The following is a 27,887-nucleotide window of genomic DNA, read 5'->3' on the forward strand; positions in this document are numbered from 1 at the left end:
CTAGATTCATGTGCTGTTCACACTCGCGTTTGCGGCTTCGCGCCGCGATTCGCGCACGAGTGTGCAGCGGGCTTAAGATATGTGAAGCGTTTAACTCTATGGCAACATTTAGAAAGGGACAGAGGTCTCCCTCTTGTCTCTCGCTCGGCACATTTTCCTTCTTCCTCCTTGCCAATCGAAATTAAACTTTAGCTTTATACAAATAGAATACCTTTTACTTATTAACTTTTCTGACAGTACTAGCTCCTTTTGTGTGAAAACTCCTGCGTCAAGCAGGTGGTCTGTTAAAAAAAACTTTGACAATGGACAAGTCAGTCGAGTCAGAGAATTTCCTAACCTATTTCGACTCTCGTATTTAAGTGAAACAAATTTATAAAAATGCTACTTAAACTTAGTTTTTTAGTTTTATTCTTAAGTTTAATTAATGCAGAAAGTGGAGTATTGCAAACAGTTAGTGATGACGAGTTACTTCAATTGATAAAGGACAGAGAAAAACTTATCGTATTGTTCAGTAAGTATTTGTTTCTTCTAACAATAAATGAATACGAATGATCTTCTGTTTATGCGATTTAATAATGTATTATATACTCTTAGGCGGTATTTAATAAATCTCGTATCAATTGTTGTACTTAAGTAATGTTTGTAAGAGTTAAAAGTGAATGAAAAACTTTTTTGTTTCAGCTAAACCTGATTGTGATGTATGTACAAAGTTGAACAACAATTTGGAAGGACTGAAGGAAGACTTTAAGAAGCATTTAAATGCAGATACAGTTAAGGTTTTGAATAGCCACCTGGCCAGGCTGTACAGCCCGACCAAGGAACCTGCAATTGTCTTTTTTAGACATGGGATACCTTTATTGTACAGTGGTAAGATATTTATAATTTAGTGAATAAATATTTCACCTTATCTATTTCAAATAATTATTTATAGATGCACTGTAGATAAAAGCTTGATATGCATTTTCTCTTATCTACCATATTATTAAAGTGATATAACAATGTTATTAATAGGTATCTGGCTACTATGTGGCTGAGTAAACACCAATAATTCTGGACCCCAGGCTCCCATGAGCTGTGGCATGTGCAAGACAATGTGAGTCGCTTAACTTCAAACTCGGGTAAATCCATCCATCATTGGTATTAAGAAAAGGTAATGCGGTAGATATTTGCTGAGATTGAATGGATTTACCCGAGTTTGAAGCTAAGCGACACATATTGCTGGCCCAATATTACAGGGTTCAATGTTACATTTTCCGGATTCGATTTAAGGTCACTATGACAATGTTTAAATTTCAGTTCAATAAAAGTGAAACATAGAACCCTGTAATATTGGGCCAGCGATATGTGCCTGATTGAAGTGATTAATTTGAATTTTAATTAAAAAAAGAGGTTACATTAGTAAAGGATTACAAGGTATCCTTTATTCATACTGTAGCCAATGAATGGCAGAACAAATGTGCTATTAAGTTGATAAAATTTTCTAGCCCTCTCTCTTCCTTCCCAAATTTATATTTTATGTGGCAAGTCTAATTAAGTTTTGCTTAAAAAAATATTATTTATTATGTCTATTTTTAGGTTTAATGTTTGATGATTGATGATGATGATGACTTCTTGTCACTACTTGCTGAGTGGCATCCTTTCTGTGATATGTTTTTTTTAAATGTTAAATCAATCATCTTGTTTCTGCAGGTGAGCCTGATGAAAATGAAATCTACGGGTTTTTGGAAAAGAACCAATCACCGGTAGTCAAAGAACTCAATGATAAAATCTTTGAGCACATAACGCAAGCTGCTACTGGAGCAACTACCGGAGACTGGTTTATTATGTTGTAAGTTTACTTATTAACTTTCAAAAAAGTTAATTATTAAGTGTATTTAAGTGAGGAAAACAGAAAAAAAAGTTTGCTCTTAATTTTTTTCGCTACAAACAGAAAGAAGCGTGTTATCAGCTACGCACTTTGCGCGTAGTTCTAGCAAGACTCACAAAACCTATTTTTGGTTTCTATACCTAAAAGGCGAGCTGTGTTGTCCATCTGTCACCAAGCATTTGGCAGGTAATATCTCAAGAATCAGGGTCTATATTAATTCGCATAACGTAATACTCTTAATTCAAATCGGCATAACGTATGTTACGCATAATTTCTAAATCGCATAACATTATTCCGCATAACTGAGTACGCATAATGTTAATGCGCATAACGTAAATTGTCATAACAATGACTTGGGATAAATATAATAAGCATAAAGTTACTTTGCATAATTATTAAATGGTATAAATATAAAAGGCAAATTAATAAAAATGTAGACAAAGCGGCTCCAATTAAGGTTCCGTAGGTTCAGAAAACGAAGTTTTAAGTTATTGTAGTGCTTTTTTAGATCACAAATATCACAATACGGTTGCCAAGAATTTTATTAGCAATTTTGCGGCTTTTCTCTAGGGTCTTCAGCGATTCGAATCCTGTTTTTGACTTTTACTCGATAAAAAAAAACACTAAAATAGGTCTAAAATGCACTTTAAATAAATTTGCACAGAAAAATCAAAATATGAAAATTATTTCTAAAACCTATAAAATCCTAAATTAATTAAAAAAAGAAGAACTCGAACGTACTACGCCTTAATAATGTTTTACAGCAAAAAGATTATTATTTGTTACAAAAGCTTCGCTTCGTAAAAGCTTCGCTTCGTTTCGCTCGATCCTGCCTTAGCCTTGTGAACCTGACCTAACCGAGTTGGTTTTGCCTTCATCCATCTAATTCTCTTGCTTTATTAAATTATGCTAATTCATTTTGTGCCAAATAAAGTTATAGTTAATAATGTTATGCATATTTAATGCGGGATTCATTATTATGCGCAATAAGTGGTATGCTTTTTTAATATTATGCCTGTCAATGTTATGCACAATTATGTTATGCCGAAACTGTTATGACAATTAATGTTAGGCGTATTAAGGGGCATCCCAAGAATCATTGTATGAAATTCTGTTGCTGCTTTATTTTTTATTTATCACTCTAAAGGTTTATCAGTTATCACTGTTACAAGCCAGAGGGCTACCGCGAAAACCGAAGTTCGCAAATTGCGGGGATCTTTCTCTTTTTTTTTAGGCGTAATTAGAGTGACAGGTGGTACGCTCTCGTTTCGGAGGCCAAGATTCTCTTTGGATCGCTGAGCCAAAATAGTTAGTTAGTTTTAATTAGAGTGACAGAGAAAGATGCTCGCAATTTGCGAAGTTCGATTTTCGCGGTTCTAGCCCAGTGCCTTGGGACATATTACGAAAAATAACTACTCTGATGATTAAAAAATAATCGTTTAAAACTAATTTCCCAGCTACGGTGCTTCATGCGTGGAATGCCAGCGCCTGCACGCAGTATGGGAAGGCGTGGGCGCGACTCTACGCGGCCGAATCAACGTCGCGCGCATGGACGCCAATCTAGCCGGCCTCAATACTGCCAAGCGGTTCCAGGTCTCTAAGCTGCCAGCGTTCTTATTGTAAGTACTGAGGGCCTACCGCGAACAACGTAAAGTTGGCAAATTAGGTACGTTCCTCTACTTAAAATAAATTATTACACACTGTGCACGAAATAAAACACCAGATAATTATTAGAAAAACATAGATAGCGGTTAGTTTTAACCACGATTTGTATATGTCGCAGTCGGATCGTATAATCCGCCGTATTACATTACGGCTAGCCGTTTTCAAAAACAGGGGCGTTTTGAAATGCGGCGGTTTAACGATTAGCCGGATTGAATGCGGCTGAATGAGAATCCGCTGGAATGTATTCGGCGCCATACGTTCTTCAACACGGCTAGCCGTAATGTAATACAGCGAGTCATTAGCCGCCGCTTTGACAGTTTTTAGTTCCCATTTTTAACACCCGTGGCGCTGCCTGACAAACGCTGGGGTGTCCATCAAATCTGGAGTTCGTCGGACTGTTTCTTTTCAAAAAACATTTCTTTCGCAACTTAACTAGACGGAGCCCCGCTTCGCGGGGCTCCTATTTCTGAGCAGTTTGCCCTTCGGGCATCTGAAGCTACCTAACGAACCTAACCTACCTACCTATTGATTTAGTGAGACGTCCGTGAAAACATTACACTTTGGGGAAAAAAGCGTAGGTAGGTAAGTAGGTTAGGTTCGTTAGGTAGCTTCAGATGCCCGAAGGGCAAACCGCCCAGAAATAGGAGCCCCGCTTGCGGGGCTCCGTCTATTTAAGTTGCGAAGGAAATGTTTTGGAAAATAAACACATGTAGTGCGGTGGGAACATGGTAAAAATAAATTAAATTGCAAACATTGTCAAACTCCGGTTACGTAGGCGACCGAAAGAACTGGTCACTCTACAATCTAAAATAGTAGTACGATGCGGCTAAACGTTGGCCGCCTTATTGAAGAACGTATCGCAATGACAATCCGGCTAATCGTCGAACCGCCGCATTTCAAAACGCCCCTGTTTTTGATAACGGCTAGCCGTAATGTAATACGGCGGATTATACGATCTGACTACGACATATATATTAAATCGGATTGAAATAAAAAAAATAGGTGAGTTGACCGTGACGTCACTATGCACGTTTTCATATAAATTCCATATTAGCAAATCGTTTTGACAGTTCTAAAAAAGAAGCTGATTTGACTAGTAGCAAAGAAGCCAATTCCGGGCATGTTTCTCTTTTACTCCCATAAATTAAGGCGTAATTAGAGTGACAGAGAAAGATGCCCGCAATTCGCGAACTTCGGTGTTCGTGGTAGGCCCTCTTAGACAAGTTATAGTTAAAACAATCAAAACAAAGAGTTATTAACCCTTTGACCGCTAACGACGTTAACTGACGCTGACGCGCGCGGCTACATCCCAATATCAATCTTCGTGCATTCCGACAAGGCTTAGGATAACGCGCCACACACGATAGGCGTAGCGTTCAAAGGGTTAATCAATCAATCAATCAATCAATATATTTATTGCTTACTTTACATAAGAACTTAACTTAGGTACAAAATGCGGTGTGGTACATTGCTATACATATGGATATATTTTTACTTTTATGGATATGCAAGGTATAGCGAAAGCAAGCTACCCTCCGTACTAGTTTACACTGTATTACGGCAAGGTACCCCCTTCCCCTTCTGCCCGCGGTCCATGATGTCATAGTTGGTCACCCCATATAGGTAATGAATCAGAGTGAATACATTAAAATAATAAAAACAGGCTATGTTATAAACTTAAGTACTAGATTTACATGCAAAAAATGTATAATTTGTAAGTGCTATTTAGTGTATGTTGTGCGTGTGATATGTCTGTGAAGTCATGGTGTGTCTGTGTGTGTGCTATATGTGGTATGGAAGTTTTAAGTTATAAAACAAGAAATAAATGTGTGTAGGTATATATATAGGTGCAAATAAAACTTAACGGTCGGCAAAACGTAACAATACACAGTATAGCCAGACAACAGTGCTCAGCAGGAAAAGCATACTTCTACATAAAATCAATTCGAGGTCTTTGGTTATGTTATCTATATGTTATGTTGTTTCATATTATCAGGATGATATCTTAAGTAGTGATTCTGTATCTTCATAATTTTGTTGCTTGAGATACGCAGTTACAGCAATTTTGCAATTTCTGTTGGTGTACTTCTGCAGATATATGTGTTTAGCTAAGCGGTTGTACAGGAAGGGTCCTAAGAAGAACTGAAAGTTATGAGCGAATTTTGTTTTACAGGGTGGTATGTTAAAGACTCGATCCCGTCGTCTTTGCAGAGTTTTTACACCAGAAGTGTTCTTGTGTTGTCTGGAAATCAGAGCCACGATGAATAGCTGTCTAACAGTCAGAGCATCAAACTCCTTATAGATGAGAGCAGTGGGATAACTTATTTTTTTAGAAGTTGAGACCTTGATAATAGCACGCTGGGCCCGTTCAATTTTTATCAGATGTGATTTCTTGGCTCCTCCCCAAGCTTCAATACCATATGTTACTATGGATTGACACAAAGCAAAATAAACACTCTTTACCAGTGATTCGCCTAGGTGTCTAATATTTTTAAAGATATAGATAAGTTTTATAACGCGTGATGAGAGTAAATTGATCTGAGAGATCCAATTAAGATTTTGGTCAATAAGTAGTCCCAGATACTTAGTTACTCTTGTAGACTCCAGCTTATAGCAACTACAAGAAGATAGGAAGGGGTAAGTACACGAGTGGGCCTTGATACTGAAAGTATTATCTGGCTGGGTGGAATTCCTTATGCTAAAGGTAATATATTTAGTTTTATCAAGGTTCAGAGAGAGGATGTTGGATTTGAGCCACTCAATGACTTTAGCTAAGCCCAATTCCGCATTGTTTTTAAATTCATCCCACGTGGATCCATGAAAGATTAAAACCGTGTCATCAGCAAAAGTGGTAATATCCGCATTTTGTAGTTGTAAGCGACAGAGTCCGTCAATGAATATAAGAAAAAGGGTTGGACCGAGCACACTGCCTTGGGGAACACCGAAAGATAGAGGCTGCTCGTCACTCATGTATTCACCCACCCTGACAGACTGTGTTCTTCCGCTGAGGTAACTATAAAATAAATGTAGTGGAATTCCTCTGATACCAAGGTGTTCCATTTTATTTAGAAGCAATGGAATATAAACGGTATCAAAGGCTTTTGCTAAGTCTAAGAACACGCCCAGGCATTTATAGTTAGAGTCAAGTTTACGAGATATTAAACTAACAACGTGATTTAAAGCGTCAGACGTGGAGATGTGCTTCCGGAAGCCATACTGGTTTTGTGAAATAAATTTATTTGATTCGAGGTAATGCAACAGGCGCTTATTTATAACCTTTTCCAGGATTTTCCCTAGAGTTGGGAGGAGGGAAATTGGACGATAGTTATTAATGCTGTGTCTGTCACCCGCACAGAACACCGCCTCTAGAAACCTAATATTGGCCATTTTGTTCCCGATGCAAATCACCAAACTGTGAGGTGCGGGAGGGGTGCTCACGGCGTTGCGATTGGTCGTTTCAAACATGGCGCGCTGACACGTGCAAGCGTAGGGATGGGACATGTTCATTACAGGTAGTGGGTACTGCTACCAGTGATACCGAAATTTATTGTGGTAAAATTGTTACCAATTTAGTATACTTAGAGTAAACTTACTTAATAATTATATTGATTAATTTAATATTTCATTAAGTAATTTAACAATGTACCTGAAATTTTTACTTAACATATTAGGGCATTTCTGCTTAAAGTACCCAGAACATGAATTTTAAAGTTTAGAATTTTTATATTATTTCCACTCAGAATCGCAATCTCTTTCGATACGAGAAAAAAGTGTCGCCAAAATCTCATACAATTATTTTCTTTTGTCCGTTTTATTAAGGTCATAGAAGGTTGTATTGAAAACATATTCAAATGGACCAATAACATATGCCTATTGCAAACCAACACCGAGTTCCCTCGCACTTCTTTGAAGTTCATCATCAGGTCCATCTCGTGACATGAGACCTAACTGCTCACCTAGAGGATTCTAAAAAACTCATACAACATATGTCTATCACAAACCAACACCGAGTTCCCTCGCACTTCTTTGGAGTTCATCATCAGGTCCATCTCGTGACATGAGACCTAACTGCTCACCTAGAGGATTCTAAAAAACCCATACAACATATGTCTATCACAAACCAACACCGAGTGCCCTCGCACTTCTTTGAAGTTCATCATCAGGTCCATCTCGTGACATGCGGCCTAACTGCTCCGCTGGTCTAGAGGATTCTAAAAAACTTACACAACATATTACCTATATATTATGTCTAAAATGGTACAATACGGTATGACGAAGCACGAAGTTTCCGCAACTGAAAAACCATCACTAGTCGAAAGGGAAAGGGATAGCGCATTGCATTTTCAAGTTGACGAAAAGGGACGGACATACTTCGCCTCTGCTTACTGACCAGTATAAAATGAACCCCGCGGACAAGAAACATTATTCAATGAAATAATGAATTTGACTTTCCTGTGGGATGTTATTCCATCTGTTTCGTAAGTAGATGTCTTAGATGACTTGCCACGCCATTTTACGCTGCAATATCCCATGATTTCCCAATGAATTCAATAGTTTACGATTTATTTTCTTAAGACTCGTGCACACTGCTAACAGGTCGTAACCTTGGGCGCAACTGATCGGAGCGGCGCGCGAACAATCTTATATTTGACCTATACACCATACGGACGGTGACCGCGAGTCGTCCTATAAGCTCGGTCTATAGGGGTTGGTCTGTGGTCACCCGACTTGTAAATGGGAATTACTATAGACTTTTTAAGTGCTTCTGGAAAAACACCAGTTGTCAGAGCCAGGTTGCAGATGTGAGCTATAGGTTGAGATATGGAGTCCACGCATAGCTTAAGGAACGAAGATGAAACTCCATCCCATCCTGCAGAAGAGCTGGTTTTTAGGGATAGTATAAGGGTTTTTATTTCCGTAGAATCGGTCGGTAGTAAGACAATGGAATTGGCAGGGCTTGCATAGTAATTATTGGCAGATGTTTGATTGTTGTAGTTTGTATAGCATTTTTTCAGCAAGATTTTGTCCAACGTTACTGAAGTAATCATTAATAAAATTTACTGACTCTTGAGGATTATGTTTTATTTTTAGGATATCAAAGGGTTCAGCTTTTTGTTTACTAATGTGGCATATATCCTTTATTACTTCCCAAGTTTTCTTTAAATTGTAAGTAAGTAAGTAAATACACTTTATTGCACCACAAAGAAAAAAAAATACAAAAACAGATTTACATTGTAAATAAAGGTAGCAACAGGCGGTGGCGGCGGGGGGTGTTTATTTTTGTTTATTAAATCGCGTTCGAAGTTACGCTTTAGATTATTTAGAATACGGTTACACGTATTACGATATCTTTTATATGAAACTTGTAGAACTTGATTATTAGGTTGTTTCCTAAGTTGTATGTGCAGTCGATCTCGAAACCTAATACAACGGAGGAGACCAGGCGTAATCCATGGCTTATGAGCCTTCCTTCTATTAGGCACTACGTGGGAAACAGTATGTTTATCCAAGATAGTTGATACCATTGACAGAAATAAATCAGTTGCCGTGCAAGCATCAGAGCACTCCAGGACTTGGCCCCAATCGACGGTTAATATTTCTTCTGCTGCAGTTTTATACATAGTTTTATGTTTTACCCTATGCGTGTTAGTAGCAAGAGCTCCTACATTGCAAATAGATGTAAATACGCAACAGTGGTCGGTGACGGTGGTCTCGCATACAAAAGTTAGTGCAGAGAGTCGAGATTTAATAAGACAATGATCCAGACAGTTGTCAAGGCGCGTCGGGAGGTAGTGCCTTGGTATAAGACCATGAAAAGCCGCAGTATTTAAGTAGTCGCAACTTCTGTGATCATTGGTTTGTGGTTTTATATCAATGTTAAGGTCACCCATGGCTATCATATTTGGATAGCGCTTGATGCTCTGAAGTAGGAGGTCTAGGCTTGTGATAAAAAGATTAATATTTCTAAAACAAGGTGGTCTGTGTATCCCTACGATAGCAAAATTATGTCTAAGTGTAATAAGGAGACAGTTTGCCTCATCTAGATCCGGTTCTGTTACCTGTACGTCGAGTCCTTCTCTAACGTAAGCTACAACACCACTATTCTGATTAAGATATTTCTGAGTAAAATAACTTCGGTAATTAGGCATAATTGGTATAACAGAATCCGCAGACAACCAACATTCTGTTAAAATTATTATATCAAATTCAAAATGGAAGCTAGTTAATAATATTTGTAAGTTATTAAAGTTACAGTTTAGGCTTCTTATATTCTGGGTAATAACAGTAAGTCGGCCTCGATTTGATTGTCTGTTTAATAAAGTTATGCACTGAGTAGGGTCTTTTAGCAGAATTGTAGAAGAAATATTCGTGCTAGAAATTTAATATCAGAAGATTGCGTTGTACGGCCTCGTATATTATGCGGTAAATCTGGTTGTCCTAATTGTTGAGGTCCTATGGTCTTAAGCAGTGCATCTGTACCGCATGACACAGAGATGGGAGCGAGGGCCGGCTGAAGGTGATGGAAATTATAACTCACGTATAAGCTTGAAGTAGTCCGTTTATTGCTCAGAATAAAGCACAACTTGCAATTGTCCAAAGATATTAATATTATATTTAATCTAGACATCAAATTAATATTGTATGTTAACGCTATGGCTGACGGATAGGAAGAGAGAGAGACCAGAGGCAACATGCATAAACAAAAAAAAATACAGGCATAGTGTAAGGGCTCTACACACGATCATACCAATCTAATGAGGACAATACACATTCTAACACTTCCCCTTATTGTGCTCAATGCAAATAACCAAATGCAGAATATAAAGCAATCACAAAAAAAAAAACTCTACATTAAGTGACTCTACATTTGATAAGCCATACCTCTATGTGACTCTACATTCAAAAGAACATAATAAACAAGATACACATTCCAAATGCTTATATCAAATTCATTGAAGTGACAAAACGCTCGTGCTTGACCTTAGATAACGGTTTAGTTAAAACATCTGCGAGCATTTTGTCAGTAGGCATGTACTTAACATCAATCAATTTCTTATTGATAAGATCCTTGACATAATGAAACCTTAAGTCTATATGCTTCGTACGCTTATGACAATATTCATTAACATGCAATAATCTTTGTGCGGACTGGTTATCATTATAAACAACATATTGAATTTCCTGACACTGTCTAGGTAAAATTTCAGAAAGAAAATTTCGAATAAATGTGACATCTTTACATACATCACTTATAGCTAAGTATTCCGATTCACATGATGATAACGCCACGCACTTTTGCTTACGAGCTTCCCAATTGACCGTATCATTTCCAAGTTTGATAACAAAACCAGTATAACTTTTCCTATCGGTCACATCATTGGCCCAGTCCGCGTCAGTAAAGGCATTTAAAAACCAATTCTTACTTTTATGATAACATAAAGAGTACTGAATTGTTCCTGCCAAATAACGCAGAATCCGTTTGGCTGCCAACCAATGAGTCCTATCGAAGCAGTTATTGAACTGGCTCAGCTGACTGCATGCATAAGATATATCTGGTCGCGTACAGACGGACAGATACATCAGGCACCCAAGCAGCTGACGATAGTTGTAAATGTCATCCTGTAAACTATCAATATTTTTAGATTTCAGTAGTTTACAGTTGACTTCCATTGGTGTAGATACGGCCTTACAGTTTTGCATATTAAAGCGAACAAGCAATTTACGTATATATTCACTTTGGTCGAGTTTTAAAATGCCCTTAACTCTATCCCTAGTGACGTTAATACCTAAACAGCTCTTTAGTTCTCCTAAGTTCTTTACATTAAATTCTTTTTCAAGAATTGAAACTAACAAACTTTTAATAGAGCTGTTTGGACTGTAAAATACATAAAAATCGTCTACATATAAAGCAATTATTACAATATCATTACCAGAACACCTCATATAGACGCATGGTTCACATTTAGATTGAACAAAATTGTGTTTACATAATAAATTGTGTATTTTACAATTCCACATCCTGCTCGCCTGTTTAAGGCCATAAATACTTTTCTTTAGCAAGCAAACTTTATTAGGATCTTTATCACAAAAACCTATTGGTTGCTCCATAAATATAGTTTCATTCAAATCGCCATTTAAAAAGGCTGTGGCGACATCTAAATGGTCTATATTTAAATTAAATTGATTAGCAATCGAGAACAGAATTCGCATAGTAGAATGACGTACGACAGGTGAAAAAGTTTCCTTATAATCAATACCTTTACATTGAGTAAAACCTCTGGCAACTAATCGAGCTTTGAAACGGTCAAATTTACCAGATGCATCATATTTTACTTTGAATACCCATTTGCATTTAACAATATTTTTATCTACGGGTCTATCCACTAGTTCCCACACGTTGTTTGCAACTAGTGCGTCGTACTCACGCGTCATGGCCTCCAGCCACTCCTTACTATGAGCTGAATTCACCGCCTCGTTGTATGTAAGTGGTTCAGAGATAAAAGGATTTTCAAAGACCATAAAACTGTTATCAGTTGACATATCATAGTCGGAAAATCTCGGTGGTTGTACATTACGTGTAGAGCGGATTGGTCGACCGGTGTGCGAAGCGACAGTCACAGGACCAGTCGCGGCACCATCCCGAGCTGTGGTCTCGCACGGCGAAGCTAGAGTCTCGGACTCCGAGCTTGGCTCCCTTACAGGCAACCCAGCGGGGTCGCGCTCGGCCTCGCTTGCAGACAAACCAGCGGGTTCGGATTCGTCCTCGCTCCCAGTACAGTACTCACCATCTGAAATTGAAACATTATCTCTGTTAATATCATTACATTCATTATCACTTACACATATTTCATCATTATTAAAATTTAATTCATTATTATTAAAATTTGATTCATTAATATTTTTATCACAGTTCTGTTTTATTGTATCACAGTCAAAGTTAAAAATATTTATTTGCTCTTCACTGTCAGCCTCTGATGGTCGAGGATAAGAACCTCTGAACTTGTTCTCAATAAATGCTACATTCCGAGAGATAATCACCTTAGTAGGACATAAGGGATCAGCTAGTCGATATCCCTTAGACGTCTCACTGTAACCTACAAATATATATTCCTTCCCCTTAGCGTCTAGCTTATCCCTTTTATTTTCAGGAACAAGCGAATAAGCCATACAGCCAAACACCCTGAGATGGCTGAGGTCCACCTTAGACCCAGACCAAACTTCTTCAGGAATGCGTCCGGACAAAGCAGTCGTGGGAGACCTATTTTTTAAATATATGGCTGCCATTATGGCCTCTCCCCAAAAACGCTTTTCCAAGGACGCATGCTGTAACATGCAGCGCGCTTTTTCAAATAAAGTACGAAATGCTCTCTCTGCCGTACCATTCTGGGAAGACGAATAAGGAACTGTGGTTTGGTGAATTATACCATGTTTTTGCAAATACTCAGTAAAATTTAAATTACAGTATTCTTTACCATTATCAGAACGTAAGCATTTTATAGGCAAATTTAGTTGCTTTTCGACTAAGGCTTTAAATTGAATAAAATGGGACATTACCTGCGATTTGTTCTTCATGAGGTATCCGAAGGTCTTCCGTGTGAAGTCATCGGTAAAGGTGACCAGGTAACGCGCCCCACCCCAGCTTGCCTCTGGTAATGGTCCACAAACGTCACTATGTATGAGCTGCAGCGGTTGGGTAGTCCTGCTTGAGCTGGCTTTAGGGAAAGGCTTGGTGGCCATCTTCCCCTTAAGACAAGCTTCACACTTGTCATAAGCATCACCCTGAAACACGACACCACACACATGCTTTCTCAAGCTATTCATACCTGCAATGTTCAAGTGGCCTAGACGGCAATGAAACAAATTTGCCGCCGCAGAGGTAGCGACTGCTGCGCTCGGTGTCTCCTGCCTCTCTTGCAGGAGCAAAGAGTGCATCCTATTGGGCAAGTTACCTTTACATACAGAACCCTCTAATTTATAAATGCCATTAGTACAGATAGCTTTTGCTAAATAATTGCCAGAAATTTTACTATTTTCATCATATATGAAACAACCATCAGCATTAAATTCAATAATATAACCATTTTGACATAATTTAGAGACACTCAAGAGATTTACAGACAGACTGGGGACAAACATAACATTTTTAATATGTCTAACCTTATTGTTCATAATGAGGTGCAGCTCTCCGCACTCGTACTGGTCATCTGATGTTTATTTGCTGTTGATATGGATTGCACACTAGTGTCCTTAAGGTTGCATAGCAAATCCTTGTCCTTCACTAAATGATTCGAGGAACCCGAATCCAAGTACAGTTCAGCGGCAGCAGCATGGGCTAGGTAGGCAGTGGCATGTTGATCCTGGCTGTCCCGTTTCTTCGCCATCTTCTCGCGTCGCAGCTTAAAGCATTTAGCCTTCACATGTCCCGGTTTCCCACAGTATTTGCATGTGATCTGTCTTTTGCTAACAAACGCTGAAGTAGTAGAAGTTGAGGACGCATTGGAGTTCTTCCTCTGCTCTTCTTGTAACAACCTAGTTCTCACTACCTCGCTAGAAAGCTTGGACGTCAAACAAAGGGTCTCTAAGTTACTAACAAGCGGGTCATACTCTGGTGGCAATCCGCTCAACAATATTTCAGCAATTTCTTCATCGTCCACCGTCTTGTCTATGTCAGATAACTGGTGCACAAGTGACATAACTTTCTCAATATAGGCAGACATTGAACTGAAGTCAGAAAATTCAATACGGTGCAGTTGTCTCAATAGAAGCACGCGCCTATAAAGGCCACGATCCTCGAAGACATCAGACAGCTTCTTCCAAGCGTCTTGTGCTGATTTCGCCTCCCGAACGTATTGGTAAAGCCCCGGCTTCAAGCCTAAACACAGGCGAGCCAGCGCACGTTGATCGCGCGCGACATCCGAGCCTGTGAGCGGTGTCTCTTCTGTTCTCACGATGAGGTCCCATAATCCTTCTAGTGTGAGCATCATTTTCATTGTAAATTTCCAACTCATGAAATTTCCGGCACCCTCCAGCTTCTCCATCACGCCTGTGCCACCCAACATTACCGTCGAGGTATTTGTCGTAATAGTCGGTGTACTCGCAGTCGGTATAACCTCAATATGGTCATCACCATGCGGTGCCATCTTGTTGGGTTGCTCTGCGCGTAAATCCAGGTCACGCCGGTAATACAGATGATAGATGAAAATGGATTTACCTTCACTGGGAACATAAACTGTTGAGGTCCTATGGTCTTAAGCAGTGCATCTGTACCGCATGACACAGAGATGGGAGCGAGGGCCGGCTGAAGGTGATGGAAATTATAACTCACGTATAAGCTTGAAGTAGTCCGTTTATTGCTCAGAATAAAGCACAACTTGCAATTGTCCAAAGATATTAATATTATATTTAATCTAGACATCAAATTAATATTGTATGTTAACGCTATGGCTGACGGATAGGAAGAGAGAGAGACCAGAGGCAACATGCATAAACAAAAAAAAATACAGGCATAGTGTAAGGGCTCTACACACGATCATACCAATCTAATGAGGACAATACACATTCTAACACTAATATTGACGTTTGACAATTCAGTTACCTGAGTTACCACTTAAAAATATGGCGCGGTATTGCGCCATCTAGTTCAGCTGTCATACTCGGCGGCATAATTTTTACCTAGTAGGACGGTTGAGGAGTTATTGATTGTGGAATAGGTGTAAACCACCACCTCAATACCTCTCAATTTTTAATTTGAACCTTATTCTATAAGGAAATTGGAACGAATTTCGTTTGTTTTAAACAGCAATGAGACAAAATAAATTCTACTTTATTTGGTTCATGAAAGGTTCAAATTAGATTGCAACGAATTTGTACATTCTAATGTACATTTAGTCTCAGGAGGCTACTAGCGCTATTGTTGATTCTCAATTCTCAACTTTATGAGTATATTTTTTTCCCAAATGATATGACCATAGTTTACGAAAGGAGTCGAAAAAATGCTTACTGCAGCTAATTCTTTGCTTTGAAGTATTTAACAATAAAATGTGTTTGTTTCAGCTTCCGCCTTGGTAAAGTTTATAGGTACAACATACCTAAAAATGATGTTAAATCATTCGTCACATTTGCTCAAGATTGGTACAAAAATGCAAAGGCTGAGAGTGTGCCTCTGGTTTCATCACCATTGTAAGTATATTATATTTCATAATTATTTCCTTGAATTGTAGCATCTCTTAGGTATATATAATTTTATGACATTATAATTAAGTTCTTGAGAATGGAGGAGGATCGCGGCGCTAAAAGGGCATACCGGGGACGACCGGTAGGGGGGAGGCCGATCGGACGTCCCAGGTATCGCTGGGGCGATGCGGTTGAAGCGGACTTGCGCGATCTCCATGCCGATAACTGGCGGGAGATGATCGAGAGGCACAGGATCGAGACAATTGGCGTGTACTCGTGTCGGAGGCCAAGACTCATTTTGGGTTGCTGCGCCATTAAGTAAGTAAGTAAGTATAATTAAGTTCTTGCTGGAGTTGAAGCTATCGAACGAGTTTTCTTCTTCCCAATAAGAGCAAAATATTGTTTCTTAGTCGCGTAGATAGTGTCATTTCTAACTTGCCTAAGAAACACTAGCTATAGGTTAACTAGGTCAAATAATGCTTTAAAATAAAGGAAATATGTGAAAATAAACTCACTGTCCAACGCCCCCCTAGGTATATGGATTATGGTGTCAAAATTCGCTGTCAACGTGTAAGTCTCGGTAGCTCAGTTGGTAGAGCGATGGGCGAATATCCCGGAGTCGTAAGTTCGAGTCTCGCCCGAGATAGTGAATTTATGTTTTTTTTCTTTATTTATAACATGGAGGTATCGTTTGCAAACATTACTGCTTGATGACAATGATAACAAAACAATTAACGTCAACTAATTTTACGATTGATTTTTTAGTGACGAACTCGTGGACTGGTGCGTTGAGATGATTAAATTTGGCGTCGCCCTCGCACTGGAGTTGCTGGCCAAGTACCCCTGGATTTGGCAAATCGGTGGAGCCGGTTTCGGCCTCGTAGCCATCACGGCTCTTATTGCGCTAGTCAAAGCTGGCCGTTCAAAACCAGCGAAGGAGACGAAAAAGGAGAAAAAGAGCAAATAGGACGTACTGATTGACCTGTGGTTCTTAACCTTTTTTTGCCAAGGACTACCAACAGTTACGAAGTAAATACCAAGTCAAAATGTTAATCTACTTATTCTATTTATAAGTTCTTCTGGCTTCTGCTGGTGCTTCCAGGGACCATTGGCTAAGAATCACTGTCATAGACTGACTCGGCATTTATTTATAACACAGTCTGATGACTTGATGAGTTGTGATCATTTATGTATTGTAATATGTTATAAGTATATGTTTACTTTTGGTATGTACAAATATTTGTGTCCATTTATATATTCTAAGTGGATTTGTGCAAGATTGTCTCTATAACAAATTGCGTTATTTTTTAAAAGTTTTATCTGACAAGGGGATTGACATATCTTTTAAATACATATCCAGAAAAATATAGGAATAAACTTTTTTATTTAGCCTTTTGACCGCCAATCCAAAATGAACCTATAAAATAGTGTATTCTTTAATATATCTGATGCCTACCATACGAAGTCTACTATCACTATGTTAGTGAGACTGGCTCATTTTGGATTTGATATAAGATTTAAGGGTTTCCGTCCTAAATTAAGATTATGGATTGTAAAAATCTAGATGATCTATGGTGATAGTAAACTGCATTAAAGTATATTTTTCTACTTTTGTACAATCTAAATGTTTTTAATGAAGTAGAGTCAATGTTTGGAATAATTTGTTGGTGAGGCCTTTCCTATATAAATGTATTGTCAACCCTTTAACATGCTAAGGATATATTTTCCACATACGGCTCTTCAAACATGTGTTGTATTTTCAATGAGTAAGATTGACATTCAATTGTCATTTTTGAACTTTCAGCATGATAAAAGGTTAAACTAACTTAATAAATTTAAATAAATTAGAAATACTCATAGAAATTGCTAGTATTTGTATTTACAGGATTCTGAATATGAAATCTTTACTTTTGTTTATTCTAATGTGAATTCAATTCATGTAAGTTTTAATGCTATGTTACGCCTCAAATCATTAGGTACTAATCTCACAATTAATAAATATTTCAGAATTATTTATTCACATGGCTGGACAGAAATAAAACAAAGAATAAAATAATGTTGAATTTATTTAGCTTTTGCATCCTTAATTTATTACAATTTACAAACACACATTAAAGCAGATGTTATTTGAACACCATTTAAAGCAAATCTTGACAAACACAAACCATCTTCACAAAACACACTCAAGTTATCTTACTAGGGTCCCTGGTTACCATGTACTACTAGTAGTATCAAACACCTCTAATGTACTAACCATGCATACTAGTTAGACATTTTTAGTTGTGTACTTAAAAATGTGCTACAACCAGACATGTACTTAACACTACACACATGTAAATTGAGGATTAATTATACATTCAGTATGGGACAAACATAATGTAATTTATAAAACAGTGCACAGCAATAAATAAGATTATACACAATATTTATATGTACAATTGTGATGGTTAATGCCTTGTAGAATCACAGTGGCGTCAATAAAATTGTGGCAATTTACCTTTTTCCAAACACTGAACTAATATTTATAATTTGCAGCACCTCACATCTGTTTTATGTAAATACTGGACAGATCAAATGAATTGCTTTATCAAGGCAATGTGGCAAGAACTTGCACCCAACATCACAACACTTGAACAAAATAAATAGAGGTTAAAAAAACCTTCCAAAAAAATTAGACTAGCAACAGGTCATTGTTATATTGTATCAATTTCTATGTTGATTCTAAATACTGAGGCTGGATCAGCTAACTCAGTTCTGACAGCATCTTCAAATCTTTTGAATATTATTGAAAATTCCATCATATTTTCAGGTTTTGATTCTATCCACATTTTGTCAAATTCATAGAAAAGGTAGCAGTAAAATCTGTGGAACAAATTCATATTGGGTAAGTACTGTTTAGCATTAAACATGTAAGTTTTAGCAGAGCCATCCTTCAGCAAATAATATGCCATGGAAGTTAGGTTAATGCCCACAATTGCAAAGGTGTAGCCATATTTTGGATGATGTGAATGGCTCAGAACATGGCTTGCAGCTTGTGGATACTCTGAAGCAAAAAACAACAAGTTTTCCAATCCAAGCAAACCCATGCCACGGAAATCAGTCTTGGGATCATCACCCTGGAAAAAAACAAACATGAACACTTGCAAAATTACATTTAGTTCAGATGCATGCTCATTGAATATTTACAATAGGAATATTTTAACCCTTTATAAGGTGTAAGAGTGTCAGGAGTTATGCAAAATTGAACCCTATCACTGAAATAAAGTTCAAAATCATGTGGGAAATATATTCCCTCTGCCTTATAAAGTCAATTTAAAACATACGCTATTGTCTATCTACTGACCTGAAATCCTATGTACTGCCATTGCTTGGTCACTCTACTCTCTAGATCTTCATTGGGTACTAATAAACTCCAAAGTTTCAATAGTTTCTCTTCATGATCAGGGATTGTACAGTCATAGGGAGCCTTACGCATTTCTTCTACCCCCTGTACTAACATTCTGTAACTCCAAATTTGTTCGAGGCATCGCCGAAATGATACAATGAACAAATCATGTAGTTTTGGATTAATTTTTTTCGCTCTGAGAATTATAGCCACAGATGGGTTTAATATTTCGGGAAAGTTAGAAGGAACAAAACGTCGCTCATATACAACTGTATCTAAATATGAAACTACTTGCTTTACGTCTTCAGTGCGGGATAGCATCAGAGATCTTTCTACATTGCATGACCGTTCCGCGCCAGGTTTATCGCCATAACATATCCTTTGTAACTCACATAGTCTTGTTGTTTTCCTGAGAAACCATTTAATGAGAGGTCTCAAATACCATTGTAGTACTGACCAAACATTGAAGAAAACCATGTTAATAAATTAATCAATTATTATCTTTTCACTTTATACATTTTTACAGGTTGACGAAATTGTTGTCATGACGATTTCACATTTCTTTGACAGTGACAATGACTTTCCTGAACATAAAGTTGCCCTTTGTAAATAATTTGTTAATTTGTCTATGGTTTTCTGAACTACCAAGGTATTTTAAGCTGCTTACAGACGGGCGTATCGGATCGAGACCGTGGTCCGGTCAAAATATCTTTTTCTCGCTCTCACTTATAGCTGCGTCCTTAACGGACGTGGACCACTTACACACAATCGAATAGACCTCGGACCGGACCAAAGTCGCGGTCCGGTTCACGTTCTATCGTCTGTAGGTGGTCTACCGTACGTCCGTTAAAGACGCAGCTATAAGTGAGAGCGAGAAAGAAATATTTTGACCAAACCAAGGTCGCCGTCTGTACGCCCGTCTGTCACGGCTTTAAAACGCTACTGGTAGTCTATATTCTCTTTGCTAGTACTGACAGTTGGTTGACAGCGGTTTATGCGGGAATGTAAGTTACGTTATTATTTTTATTTTAGTTTAATTTGTTACAATTCCATCACGATTGTATAACTAATGCATCTGAGATCTGAGGAAAACTGCGCCGCCTGCCGGTGAGTTTTTAGTAGTAGTTAGATCACAAATAAAATATTACTTCTAATCCAGTGAAATTGTAGAATTTTATAACGTGGCTCTTGTGCGTCAAATCTGGTAGTTCTGATTTTTTGCAGACTTATTTATGATGTTGGCCCCATTAATAATCCAAGTTTGTGACCTTGAGCGCCGAACGCCACTTTGTCAAAAATCGAAAAACCTGCGAAAATTTCGGTTTTTATTTAGTTTTGGGCGATTCTAACCCTAAAGGACTAGTTTTTGATAGTACCTTCCTTAGACGTTTTTAAAGAAGACTAAATTTGCTACAATACGAGATTAGAACTGTCTCTGTAGATTGAATAGTTTCCGAGATAAAGGCTTTCAAAATTTAGATTTTTTTGAAATCGAGCTCGTAAGCTAAGCGAGTGCAGTGAGTATGCACTTTTGACTCAGGCGATGCCGCTTGGCACGATTGTTCCTAAGGTTAAACAAAGCTGATTTGGCCCAGTAGCTACGAGATCGTACCGTGCATACCCCCCAAAAAGGGAGGGGAAAGGTCGGATCCCCAGGTCCAATCTTTACTATATTTCTTCCTACTCTTAGGAGCTAGGGCATGTTATATATCATTTTCATATCAGCTTTGTTTGACCTTAGGAACAATCGTGCCAAGCGGCATCGCCTGAGTCAAAAGTGCATACTCACTGCACTCACTTAGCTTACAAGCTCAATTTCAAAAAAATCTAAATTTTGAAAGCCTCTATCTCGGAAACTATTCAATCTACAGAGACAGTTCTAATCTCGTATTGTAGCATATTTACTCTTCTTTAAAAACGTCTAAGGAATGTACTATTAAAAACTAGTCCTTTAGGGTTAGAATCGCCTAAAACTAAACAAAAACCGAAATTTTCGCAGGTTTTTCGATTTTTGACAAAGTTGCGTTCGGCGCTCGAGGTCACCAACTTGGATTATTCATTGGACCAACATCATAAATAAGTCTGCAAAAAATCAGAACTACCGGATTTGACGCAAACGCTAAATGTATAATTTTACTGTATTATTCTAAGTATTGTATAAAATTACTTGCCTGTGATGTGTTTAGTTTGCTTTATAATGATTACGGCGTAGCTTCGTAAATACTTACCTAGGCCTAGGTACAGCATTTCGTTAGGCCTATTTTACATTGTTTCTCGAGGCATTGAACACATATTTGGCCGCAACAAATGTGCTTTAGGGCATGTCTACGAATGAACATCGACCTGCGAAAATGCATGGAGAAATTAGGAATGAATTCATTGATAGTTTTCATGCAATTTTACGGCTGATGGTACCTAACTAATGATAATGAAATTTGCCATATTTTCTATATGTTTTGAAATGAAAATTTACATTTTTTCTATACTGACTGTGACAAGTGTAATGAAATGGATATAAATAAATACCTAACACTGTTTACAACATCTTTCCGAATACTGTTGTTAAGAACGATGTTAGATTTCATATGTTATTAATTCATATGCTCATCATGCATTGATATACCTATGGGTATGTTACTGGGTATTTGGTCATTTGAACAAACCATTCATAGTGCTTATATTCTTTTTGGAACCATGTGTAAAAAAATGGTAACCCAATGAAGATCAATTAGGATTTTTGCGTGAATTATGATTTTAAAGGTAGGTCAGTAAGTGTTTTTTACTCATCTGGTAACGAGGAAAACAAAAACGATGTAAATTGAATTTGTGTTTTATTTGATGAAAATTGTAATTCATAAATTTTACATTAAAAGTATTTACAATGCTACAGTTTTGGAGCCACATTACAAACACGATGGCCAGTCATCGCATACATTTTATTTACAAAGGCTATGCGTGTCAGTGATTATTGTACAATACAGTAATAAATTCGAACTACAAAATATGTAATTCGTGAGGATGCATTTATTCAACTAAATTATGTAACCATAGACAAAGCACGGACAAAGTGAAGTGATATATTGTCGGCGGTTTTTTTACACTGAACTAGATGGCGCTGTACGCTGACGTACATTTTGCATAATTGTTTTCCATCGTATTTTCTCGGAAACGTTCGTATTTGTCATGCTACTTCAGTCAACCTCAGTACTTGTTAAAATAATTATGCACTACATCTGAAAAGTTTCTACTTTGTTAAGCGTTAAGTTGACAACCCGGTAACACCTTATAGCGCCATCTACTTTAGCCGTTAAACCAGAGGCCTGTATTATATTACTCAACCTTGTGAGTCTTATTATTGCTTTGTCTATGACGTATCTAACTAAAATAGAGTGTACATTATCAGCTATACAAATTACAAAAAATACGCGGTTACGGTGACATTTCAGAGGGTCTACCGCGAACCACGTTCGACGTGTTGCCTCCCTGTCACACTTACGTACGAATTTACAAGTGCGCCAGAGAGGCAACACGTCGAACGTGGTTCGTTCGCGGTAGGCTATCGCATGAACTATTTGCCCTTACCTACATGTAGCGCAATCTTCCACACTAGAACTACGAGTATTTAAACATTAAAAAAAAATCTTAAATTTATAATGCACTTATAAATTTATGCTTACTTGATTTCTTATTACACGGTATAAATAATGAACCACTTCAGCAAAGTGGTTGCTTTATACAAATATGATATTAGCTTTGACTATAACTTTACATATTCGAAATATAGGTTTAACGTATATCTCTTGTAGCACGATACCTTTAAATATGTGTTGGTGGAAAGTTTACAAAATTCCAGAATTTTCCCTATGGATCTCGCAAACTTCTTAAGATTTCCTTTGGGGAACTAAGTTTACCATTTCCAAAATTCCAAACTGGAAACTTATATTATAAAAAAAAACTACTTATATTATAAGTATAAAAAAAACTGACAACTATTTCCTACTTCGTGGAATTTTTTAGCCACTTGCATATGCAGAATACTTGTTACCGTTGACACGAAACTTCTTCAGCTTTGTTTACGATTCCCAACTAGGTGATCAGAAACGGGTTACCTATATTGTATGGACATTTCTGTGCAAAATGACCCGTTTTCATTGCTCTTGGGTCTAAAAATAAAAAAAATAAAGCAAAGTGTATAAAGGCTTCTGATTCCTTTGATATTACATTCATTGAACACGCGAAGGCACCTACCTACTATCTACTTAATTGCTCGGATGATGCTTTATCTAATTGTAAGTAAAACAAAAACATTTCAATATTTTTGTAGGGATATTCGTGTACTTACATTTCCTCGATTTAAATTTGCCTTTTTTTCAATTTAGTTGAATTTCTCATTTATTCTCGTACCCGGCATATCTACTTGAATTAATAGTGTTATGATGGCCTAGCTAGGCCAAGAATCGGAAAATCGCGGTTATTTTGTAATATTGTTTTGGATCATTAAAATTAATACAGAGATAGGCTCTATAAAATTCTTAAAAATGTTTTTTACTGTTTTAACTAAAGAATGGGCCGTGTTGTCCACTCGATTTATGCACATATTATATTATTACAGAGATGGATCACTGCAATTATTATGTATATTAACAACGACAGGTATCGTGCTAATTATGTAAGAAGTGCATGGATATTTACTTTTTACTTTTTATTGAAGATATAACCGTTTTTGATCTATTCTGGAACATGTAAGCCATTTTATTTAAAGTTGTAAGTAATTTTTTTTTATTCGGCTATTAATATGTGATTCCTACTCAGAAACTTAAGCTCTTTCAATCTTAATAGGAGAAAAAGACTTCATTTAACCTTTTGGACGCTAATGACCGATATATCCGTATCGTAGGTCCAACGCCAAAGACCGATTAATCTGTCACAGACCACAGAGCAACACAGACCTACGTGCATATGCATAAAGTTCAATTTCAGTTTTGACATTTCGGTGACGTGGCGTCGGAGTGACAGCTTTTGTGTTTGACACGGCGTCGAAAAGGTCAGACGTAGGTGCCACATTAAAATCTATAAAATGTATTATCGACAATCCAAAAATGTGGGTTCTAATCCCACGTTACCCAGATTTGATCATCGTTAATATTTTAATTGTGATTGACATCTGAATAATATAAACAATATATATTTCTATTTGTTTCGTTCCTTCCGTTCCTTTACGAAGTGTATGAAAAAATGGTAACAGAATGACCCCCCCCCCCTTTGAACGTTTTTTTCTCTTATTAGGATGGAGGAAAGAGCTCGTGATTCTGAATAGAATTATCTTTGTGTCGGAAGCCGGTGTTGCTCGAAGAGAATTATACATAACATAAAAAAATCCCAATAAATTAAAAAGAAGTGTTATGTACAATTTTGAATAAAATGGCCCAGATACGATTATTAAGTAACGAGACTGGATAAATTGTTGCCCTCTCTTTATGTTTTAAATTTATTATGAATTAAACTGAAATCAAATTGGTTGTCACTTTGTGAGCATGGGTTTTGAAATTTTCAATATCCTACGTTCAATTTTAAAACAATCCGAACAATATAAAGAACTGTTAACATTAACTACTAATGAATATTGGTTATTTTTGTAATTATTTATCTCACTAATGTCTTTTCGTGCCTTTTTATATATTTTTACCTAAATATGTTATACATTTTACATACTTCTCCTAATTAGTTTTGTCTACCTAGATACTAAAATACAGGGTGTCCGGCGACGGTATATAATACATATTTATATGTAGGTACGTATCTACTTATGGATACATAGGCAGTATATTCTAAGATATTTTTTTCTCTTGTTGGTCTTATTTATTGGCATGTGAAGATCATACAATCTAAGATATCGACATATGTACGACATTTTTTATCTGATAAAATGTTAAGTCACAGCCTCAATATTCATTGCTCATTTTACGAAGATTTGCCTGTTATTAACGTGGAATTTGGGTTAGAGTATTCGGTTGGATTTAATAGGTTTTTGGACACTTGGTTTTTGAAGGGATATTTTCCTCGCGTTTTGTTATTACTTATACAACTGATGAATGTAACCGCTACGGACACCCAAACATGATTATAGCTACATTTAGCTGGCGATAGCATTGTAGCGTCAGCAATGGTTTACAAAAGATATACATGTAAAATAATAGCTGCCTCTTATTTTTACATTTGACTAGAATTTTTAATAAATTGATTCATACTTCTGGTTCAATTGAAGTATTTTGTCACTGTTAGCGCGACATGTTTCGGATTTCTCGCGAATCCATAATTGGGATAAGCACGTACCTCACACGTAGCGCCTACAGTACATTTATACGTGATTTAACCGATTCTTTATTAATTACCAACAACGACGTTAGAATAACTCACAATAATTTTAATTTAAAGTCTCTTACTGTTTTTCTTGAAGAAAATAATTTTACAGCAAGAAAATGGTTAATATAATTTTATTATTAACTACTAGTATTGTTTTAAAAGTAAATTGATACTTAATGCAGTGATAATAAAAAATATAGTTCTATTAAAGAAGGAAAAACAAGATTATGTGAGATAAAGATTAATATTATCGATTAAATGATTCATTTACCCTTGATTTTTAGGTTATACCCATAGCCATTCGAGTCTGGTCTGTTATATGTAATTTCATCTAGATAGTATTATGACTACACATCGGTAACTCGTGGCATTTAGGTAGCACTTAAAAGATTAGTTTAATTAATTCCTTTTTTTAGTGGTTTCTTTTTCTCGGCTCGTATAGGAAAAACATTGTCACATCACTAGTCTGTAAGAAACTGACAAGTGCCACGAGTTACCGATGTGTGCTCATCACTAATCTTTTAAGTGCTACCTAAATGCCACGAGTTACCGATGTGTAATTATGACACAAGCCCGACATTTAATTGTAGAGTACGAGTTAAGCACCACTGGCTTATACACCTACTGAATTGGACGGGTCAAAGTACATCGGCGTCACGGAAATCGCACACCCACCGATTTTTGTTTTAAGCGAATATAGCTCTTATCATATGTATTATACCCTCACAATATATACATCATTTAAAAGCACAATTAATAAGCATTAAAACATGAGTAAAGCATTTTTGGGAAAAATAATAATAATCACGAAATTACGGCGTTCTGAAAGAACACCTACAATACGCGTTGTAAGGGTCGCTAGTTGCGTTACCTTGGATAGGTTTAAAAGGGGGGGTAAAAGTGGAATATGGGTCATTCGGTATCCAGAGTTCACAGAGGTCACACCGGAACAGCTGGAGAAAGAAAACACCCCAAGAAAATGGATACCACGGAAGCAGAAGCAGCTCAAGCAGTAGCCCTGGTGGAATCAGGAATGACGCAGTCTGCGGTTGCTCGGCAACTCAACATAAGCCGTTTCCGAGTTCTCCGAGCAGTTCATCGATTCCAGAGGACTAGAAGCTTCACCAGGAAGCCTGGATCCGGAGGACAACGCTGCACTTCCGAAAGAGACGACCGCTTTATTGTGTCGACGTCTTTGCGGAACCGTTTCTCCAACGCTGTCCAGCTGCAGCAACAGCTGCAAGCAGTTCGGAGAACGGTGGTGAGTGTCTCTACAGTAAGAAGAAGGTTGCGGGAGAAGAAGATAATGCCCCATAGAGCGGCTACGGGTCCCAAATTGACGGCAGAGCATCGGCGAGTCAGACGTGAGTTTGCTCGCGAACACAAGGATTGGACGGTCGACCAATGGAAGGCTGTCCTCTTCTCCGATGAGACCAGGGTGTGCCTGTTCTGCAACGATAGGCGCAGAAAAGTGTACAGGAGGCAAGGGGAACGTTATTCACAGGCCTGTCTTGAAGAAACCGTCGGATACGGAGGAGGATCCTGCATGTTCTGGGGTGGCATTTCCCTCGCCGGCAAAACCGAGCTCGTTTGTGTTTCCCGCACTGGTGGTGGTCGAGGCCAGGGATCCATGACTGCTCATCGGTACATCACAGAGATCCTGGAGGACCATGTGGTTCCATACGCCGAATTTGTCGGTCCTGGATTCACATTCATGCAGGATAACGCCCGCTCCCATACAGCGTTGATTGTTCGGGACTACCTTGATCAGGTTGGGATCACCGTCATGCAGTGGCCAGCAAGGAGTCCGGACCTGAATCCCATAGAGCACCTTTGGGATCAGCTAAAACGGAAGGTGCGGTCACGTAATCCTGCACCTGCGACCCTGGAACAGCTTCGAGATGCCGTCATTGAAGAGTGGGATGCTATTCCTCAAGAATACGTCGTGTCTCTCGTGAGGTCCATGAAGGCTCGCATGGAGGCAGTCATTAAGGCCAGAGGAGGCAACACTAGGTTTTAAGTTTAGTTTTAGGCATTTGTATTCCGATATTTGTTGATTTTATTGTGTTTTAATTTGTTGATTTTTTTGCATGAATATACGATTTTTATTTCTTATTAAAAAAGGTGCCTTTTTTTTACTCTTTAGTAACTATTGCATTGTTTTTAAATGAAGGGTTAAATTCTCTTTAAAATGATCCCACACACTCATACTTTACCTTCAACAACATAAGGTTTATAACGGCTTGAAACAAAAATCCGTGGGTGTGCGATTTCCGTGACGCCGAGTGTATTTTACAAAAACTAATTTAACCAGAATTTACTAGCAATGCAAATAAACGTTCGTACGAAAATAAACTGAATGGCAGTATTCAATGTTTATTTTTTATTCTTTTGGTATTTGGATTTTAAATATCTTAAACAGGATACAACAGT

The 27,887-nt window shown here is 37.6% G+C and overlaps 2 protein-coding genes and 1 non-coding gene across 3 annotated transcripts; 2 read left to right on the plus strand and 1 right to left on the minus strand.

The window, feature by feature from the left end:
• The first annotated feature begins 314 nt into the window (after positions 1-314).
• On the plus strand, positions 315-17,703 carry LOC134792072 (thioredoxin domain-containing protein). The gene is made up of 6 exons (XM_063763200.1): positions 315-511; positions 682-867; positions 1,690-1,828; positions 3,325-3,486; positions 15,587-15,712; positions 16,472-17,703. The coding sequence occupies exons 1-6, from the start codon at positions 379-381 to the stop codon at positions 16,671-16,673; spliced, it is 948 nt and encodes a 315-aa protein (XP_063619270.1). The 5' UTR covers positions 315-378; the 3' UTR covers positions 16,674-17,703.
• Trnai-aau (transfer RNA isoleucine (anticodon AAU)) lies at positions 16,281-16,352 on the plus strand. The gene has a single exon. It is a non-coding gene; the product is annotated as a tRNA-Ile (tRNA).
• An 87-nt stretch (positions 17,704-17,790) lies between the features above and the next one.
• On the minus strand, positions 17,791-19,680 carry LOC134792073 (ELMO domain-containing protein 2). The gene is made up of 2 exons (XM_063763201.1): positions 19,050-19,680; positions 17,791-18,822 (listed from the first exon to the last, which is right to left on the minus strand). The coding sequence occupies exons 1-2, from the start codon at positions 19,566-19,568 to the stop codon at positions 18,400-18,402; spliced, it is 942 nt and encodes a 313-aa protein (XP_063619271.1). The 5' UTR covers positions 19,569-19,680; the 3' UTR covers positions 17,791-18,399.
• Between the last annotated feature and the right edge of the window lie 8,207 nt (positions 19,681-27,887).

This window comes from Cydia splendana, chromosome 7 (genome assembly GCF_910591565.1).
Source record: "Cydia splendana chromosome 7, ilCydSple1.2, whole genome shotgun sequence".
Lineage (NCBI taxonomy): Eukaryota > Metazoa > Arthropoda > Insecta > Lepidoptera > Tortricidae > Cydia > Cydia splendana.

Excerpts from the sequence above, each read along its gene's own strand:
- LOC134792072 (XM_063763200.1), top strand. The coding sequence starts at position 379 with ATGCTACTTAAACTTAGTTTTTTAGTTTTATTCTTAAGTTTAATTAAT. Across the intron at positions 512-681 it reads AAAACTTATCGTATTGTTCA|CTAAACCTGATTGTGATGTA; the intron begins GTAAGTATTTGT and ends TTTTTGTTTCAG. Across the intron at positions 868-1,689 it reads GATACCTTTATTGTACAGTG|GTGAGCCTGATGAAAATGAA; the intron begins GTAAGATATTTA and ends TTGTTTCTGCAG.
- LOC134792073 (XM_063763201.1), bottom strand. The coding sequence starts at position 19,568 with ATGGTTTTCTTCAATGTTTGGTCAGTACTACAATGGTATTTGAGACCT. Across the intron at positions 18,823-19,049 it reads GGCAGTACATAGGATTTCAG|GGTGATGATCCCAAGACTGA; the intron begins GTCAGTAGATAG and ends GTTTTTTTCCAG.